Source organism: Moschus berezovskii, chromosome 4 (genome assembly GCF_049115385.1).
Source record: "Moschus berezovskii isolate FMDL1 chromosome 4, NW_MosBer_1.0, whole genome shotgun sequence".
Classification (NCBI taxonomy): domain Eukaryota; kingdom Metazoa; phylum Chordata; class Mammalia; order Artiodactyla; family Moschidae; genus Moschus; species Moschus berezovskii.
The window spans coordinates 88,464,079-88,470,078 of record NC_142463.1 but is presented as its reverse complement, the minus strand read 5'-3'; the positions used below and the strand labels follow the sequence as shown (position 1 = coordinate 88,470,078).

At 48.1% G+C, this 6,000-nt stretch overlaps 1 protein-coding gene across 1 annotated transcript in view; it reads right to left on the bottom strand.

Moving 5' to 3' along the window:
* Positions 1-369: 369 nt before the first annotated feature.
* SARS1 (seryl-tRNA synthetase 1) overlaps positions 370-6,000 on the bottom strand; it is an 18,239-nt gene continuing 12,608 nt past the window's right edge. The window contains exons 6-11 of the mRNA XM_055404012.2: positions 5,713-5,868; positions 2,897-3,118; positions 2,182-2,311; positions 1,757-1,914; positions 1,130-1,259; positions 370-828 (exon numbers count right to left, since the gene is read on the bottom strand). Coding sequence (XP_055259987.2) covers positions 671-828; positions 1,130-1,259; positions 1,757-1,914; positions 2,182-2,311; positions 2,897-3,118; positions 5,713-5,868 — 954 coding nt within the window. The 3' untranslated portion in view covers positions 370-670. The remainder of the gene's footprint in view (positions 829-1,129; positions 1,260-1,756; positions 1,915-2,181; positions 2,312-2,896; positions 3,119-5,712; positions 5,869-6,000) is intronic.

Genomic DNA, 6,000 nt, shown 5'->3' with positions numbered 1-6,000 from the left:
CTGTGAATAAGGCCCTCCCTGTTCCATGTGTCTTGAATCTAAGGGCTTTTTTGAGATTAAACATAGTCTCATGCACTATGATGTCTCGCCGCCTCCCTCCCTCTCTGTGAAGCCCTTCCCAGGGAACAGATGTGCTATGCAGCTTTTTATATCAACTCAGGTCTCTAAGCTGGTCCTAACTGCTTTAACAAAGCAGGAGCACATTCACAAAGGAGGATCCTGCCCTTGCCCTGCAAGCCTGTGTGTGTAAGACTCAAAGCTTTCACTTTCCCCTTGAGCCTTTACGAAAGCTATTCCTGCCTTCCCCTACCTCCTCAAAGGCTCTCATTGCTACATGGACAACCTTATATATAGCAGGACAAGCAGAGGTGAATGTGGTTCCAGGGAGAACTGTCAGAGACAGGGTTCAAGCCCTGGGCAGAAGACTGAGGAGGAGTCCTGGCCTCCCTCAGAGATGCTTTATTACATGGTTTCATCGGGCACTGGTGATGAATCCTATGCCCAAATGAGAAAAGAGAACGTCGCACTGTATGTGGCAGATGGTTCCCCTTTGAGTAATGCAGTCAGACGGGGTGGGCGATGCATGCGTGCTTGGCTTCCCTGCCTACGGGCAGCCTCTGAGATAGAACCTGATGGCAGTGGAAGCCTGGTGGAGGGGAAAAAGGAATGTTCAGGCATCAGTGACCTCCATGTTCTTCAGCTGGCTTTCCAGGGCAACATCTCTCGCTGCCCCTTTCTTCTTGCTGCCCTCATGCTGCTTCTTCTGCTTCTTCGAGGGCTCCTGGTCGATGGGCGCAGCCTTCACAAAGGGGATCAGTTCTTGGAGACCTGAAAGGGAAGAGTCGACCAGATAACCTGTCGTTCCTCAAGGGTCAAAGCCCAGGGACCTCTGGGGAAAGTTCCACGAGACAACGGTGGGCACCGCTTTCCTTTGTTCCTTTCTTTTCGCAGCCTGTATTTTAGCTGCATTTAAATAGACTAACATACCTGTACAGGCTACTTTTCAACCTTGCCCCTCGCAGTGCCTGGCACCAGAGGACAAGGCGGAGTTTTGGGGCCCGTGAATCAACAAGAGAACTTGGTGCGAGAGTAGGAGGATGCGCGAGAGGAGGAAGGCGGCGAGCCTCACCTGGCGGCATGAACTCCTTCAGCTTCTCCGGCACGAGGATGCCCCTCTCTGTCTGGTAGTTCTCCAGGATGGCACAGATGGTGCGGGTCGTGGCGCACATGGTGGCGTTGAGCATATGCACGAACTCCACCTGCAAGGACACGGCCCCCGGACGGAGCGGTCACACTCAAGCCCACGCTGGCCCTCGGAGCGAAGGGACGGACCACCCAGTGGCCTCCTTCTGTCAACCCCTTTCAAGCCCCTGACCCGGAAAAGATGAGGGCCTGAAAACCGGGTTTGGAAAGATAAGCCTACGACCCAGACCTTCTTGCACGAGAAGGAAGACCCTGCCTCCACCTTGTTCTGTGTAGACAAATGGGGACAGCTCTTTATCTGGAGTTAGAGAACAAAACCAAGAGGAGAAAAAACCAGAATTATCTTGTAGAACAGAGCTAGATTCAGGCTTCCATCTAGAAGGACTCAGTCCTGATTCGGTGAAAGTCATTTTCAGATTCCCTCTTTGGCCTAGAGTGAGCAGCTCAGGTTTCCCCATGATGCTGGGACATCATGTCCTCCAAACGCCAAAATAAGGTGGCTCCACTCTGCGCTGAAAGGCCCCGCCACCCGCCTCCTCAGGGACCATCTAACCTTGTCCATCATCTTCTTGGTCTGCCCATATCGGATTCGGAGCCGGCGAGCCTGATAGTCTGTGCAGTTTGAACAGGAGACTAACTCACGGAAGGCCCCCGAGCCCGGAAACCAGGCCTCCAGGTCAAGCTTCTTACTGGCAGCATGATTCAAAGAACCTGTAAGGAAAAACCCCTAGAATTCATGAAGGAGGGATGCTATTTCAGAAGGCTAACCTTTAGCCAGCCCGAAGCATTCTTTAATTCACATCCTATCCCCAGAAGAAAAATCATGCCCAGATATTCTTTTCACCAAAAGCTCCCAAGGGAGAAGAGTGTGATGTTTTAATTAACGTGGGCAATTAACTGGATTGTGGGCTGTTTCTTTGTGGGGCAGCCCCACTGGTCCGGGTGGCGTCTGTGGGATGCAGGAGAGGGAGCGGATACCTGAGACAATATTCACGATGTGGTAAGGGATGCCCAGAGACTGGTAGAAATCCTCCGCGGTGGCGATCATCTCCTCAAACATCTCCCAGGACTTGTTGTCGTGTGGCGAGGAGTAGACAAACTGCTCTATCTGCAAGGACAGACCCGAGGAGACGGGGACGATGGGGTGGGGTGGATAAACTGAACCCTGAGGCGGGAGCTATCTGCGCTACAAAGACCTATTCCTACTCCACTGGGAGTCAGGCGGGGCTGGGGCCCCCGGCTAGTGATAGGGGCTGCACCGGGTTGGCTGGGGCTGCAGCAAGAACGACTGCTGCTGTAGACAGTGCCCCACAAATGTGCCGGGTACTGTTCTAAGTACTTTCCATGTGATAACTGGTTTCATCCTCACAGCAGTCTAATGAGGCAGGTACTACTATTATCCTCCGTTTACAGAGGAGGATACAGCACAGAGAGTTTCAGCAACTAGTTCAAGGTTACACAGCAGTAAGTGGTGGAGCGTGCCTCTGGACTCAGGCCGCCTGGTTCCTGAGTCTGTCCTCCAGCCTCTCCACTATGCGATTCTCAGCCTCTTCCCTACAAACACAGATGGGGGCAACGAGAGAAAACACTGGAGCTAGGATGGGGCTGAACAGCACGGATTTTGTTTCTCCACTAACCACCCTGGAGAGACAGGCAGAAGAGCCCCATTCCTTGCCCTGACCCGTCTACTCACCTTCTCAAACTGATGGACTCTAAAGATGCCACGGGTGTCACGGCCGTGGGAGCCCACCTCCTGGCGAAAGCAGGTGGACAGGCCGGCATACTTGATTGGCAAGTCCTCTGGCCGAAGCCACTCGTCCCGGTGGAGAGCAGCAATGGGTTGCTCAGAGGTAGCAATCAGATATTTCTCCTCATAGGAGTTATCATCAGACTTTTCACTGCCTTTGCCAATCACCTGTGGGAGGAGGGTAATGTTTGCTAGTTAAGACTGAGGGAGGAGAACCTCAGCTTGAGCAAGAAGCCACAGGAAGATCTGAGGGATGGGAGGATGAATCTCCTTCAATCCCTGCCCGAGGGTGAGCAGGAGATGCTAAAAAGATAAGGGAGTGACTGGGTCAGTCCAAAACGGGATAAAGAAGATAAAACATTCTGATACTGTGTTCTTCTCTTGGGTGCAACATGTGACATGTGGAATCTCAGTTCCCCAACCAGGGATCATACCCATGCCCCCCTGCAGTGGAAGCATGGAGCCCTAATCAACAGACCACCAGAGAATTCCCTGTGATACTGTTTTTACTTTACCTAATAAATGAAACACTTATAAATGATGTATAATGGCCAATGATGGCAGGTATGCAACAAAACCTGAGCTGGTAGCAATATGAATTAATCCACCTGACAAATGTTTGTGAGGCATTTAGTAAGAGCCAAATTATTTTTGCCAATGCTGGGCAAAAGGAGGTAGTCTCCGCTCTCTTGATACTTGTGGGTTAATCTTGGTTATAATCCTTGAAGAATCACTTTGGTACTTAACTGAAGAAAGTAATGCAAAAGAGAAAAAAAAGCTATACAGAACAAAGTTCACTGTAACTTCCTGATAGCAAAAAAAGGAAGCCCCATAAATATGCATTTCCTACTCCAGGGGATCTTTCCAACCCAAGGATTGAACCCTTGTCCCCTGTATTGGCAGGAGGGTTCTTTACCACTGAGCCACCAGGGAAGCCCAGAAGCCCCCTAAATATTCAACAGGGGAAGAGTTGGGTAGCCTTCATCCATGCCATGTAATATTATGTAACCATTAAGAAGTGATAGTTATGAAGACCATGAAGTTACACTGAAAAACGCTTCTGATATAATGTGAAATAAAAAGACAATCTATATAGTGTGATTAGAAGTATGAGAAAATAATATATGTATGAAAAAAGGCACCAAAAGAATATTCAAAATGACAACTGTATTAGGTAATGGGAAAGAAGACAATTTCCCACCACCACTTACAAATTTTGTCATGTGGTATTTAATTAAAATTTTTTTTAAAAAAAGAGGAGAGCAAACTTCTTCTGGGCCAGTGTTTGGAAATCTGGGAAACTACCTTGCTAACTAACAGCGGGAACTTAGCCCCGTGTGAGGCTATTCATAGACAACATAAAAACAATAGAGCTTGTGGTCTAATATGGTACAGCCAGTAGCCACATATAGCTATTTAAATTAAAAATTAATTCCTGGGTTTGCATGAAGCCCATTTCAAGTGTTCAACAGCCATGTGTGGCTGTTGGCTGCCACGCTGGATAGGACAGAAACAGAGAACATTTCTGCGACTACAGAGAGTTCTGTTGGACAGCACTGCTCTAGAGAATTAATAAACTGAGGTTATGAGGTAAGAAGTGCCAGCCCAAATTCCCCTATATGGAGATGTGTGATTCTCCCTGCCTATGGATCCAAGAAGCATCTGGATAAGAGACAGAGAATGCAGGGAACACAGAGGGTACCTGCTACCTAGTATTTCTCATAATCCTTCATATAAGCTTCTCCCCAGTGTTAACTGCAGGGCAACTACTTCTAAAGTTCTGTCAGTGATCACTCATCCAATCTTGGGGGTTGAGATGGGAGAAAAAAAAAAAGAGAAAAGATAAAAAGAGGTCCCATTGGGTAATACACATGTTCCTCTCATTAAAAGGAAGAAGAGGAGGGCCCCAAGGTTGTATTATGTTTGGAGAAAACATTTTGTTTCCCATGGCATCTTGAAAGAAAGGACAACTCTGAACTCACCAATAGTACCTAGTGGGAAGAAGATTCTGAGTAGTAAACTTCTCTCTCTAAATAGATAAATCAGATGAGGCCAGGAGCACTTGTCTAACTACTTCCTACATGGGTTTAAGAAGGAAACAGCCAATAGGAACACAGTCCCTCTCCCAACCCTCCACCCGATGGAATGGTGTTGAAGGAGAGGGACAAGTGAGAAGTGAACTCAGCTGTGACGGGCAGCCATTAGTAGAGACACCAGAATTCTGGCACAGATGGGAATGATGGCAGATGTTAAAGCTGACTGATTCAGAATGACCTTCTGTACCTCAACTCCAATCCTCTGCCTCACCCGAAGAAGCCTCATGGCTGAGAAAGAGCCACACACTGGAAGCTACATCCATCCAAAGGAAAGTATATCTCCCCCGTGGAAGATTCTTGTCTGGGGTCAGGAGTGGGAAGATCAGCCACTTCAGCAATTTCCTTCTGTCCAAGCTTAATAATAATCTACAAGCTTCTTTTCTAAGCTCATGGTGCTAAAGATCAATTTCAATGCATCACATAAACCATGTAGGGAAAGAAAAAATAGGCTTTACATCTGGACTGTCCAAATGGTAGCCACTAGTCACACATGGTCATTTACATTAAGATTAAAATTTTACTTCCTCAGTTGCACTAGTCACCAAAATGCTCAACAGCCACTATATATTACATTTCTGTCCTCCAAGGAAGTCTTGCTGGAGAGCACTGCTGTACCTTCGAAATTAAACTTCTTACCTTAAGGAGATTCTGCTACAGGCTACTCACCTTATAAAGTTCTTCATCAAACTGGCTGAGCTGTGCCACTTCCTGCATGACCTCCTTCCTCATGAAGAAGGGGGTATAAATGGGAATGTAGCCCCGACTTCCCAAGGTCCGAAGGGCAAACTGGATGAGTGCTTGTTCCAGGAATACCAAGACCCCCTAAGGGAGCAGAGACACAGGACTATGTGACTGAGTTCTGCCACCATCATGTTCATCTGCTAGTGTTTACACCCAGAGGCAACTGGGGGCACACGGGAGGCCACAGAGACTGCAGATCCAACAACCGACTCA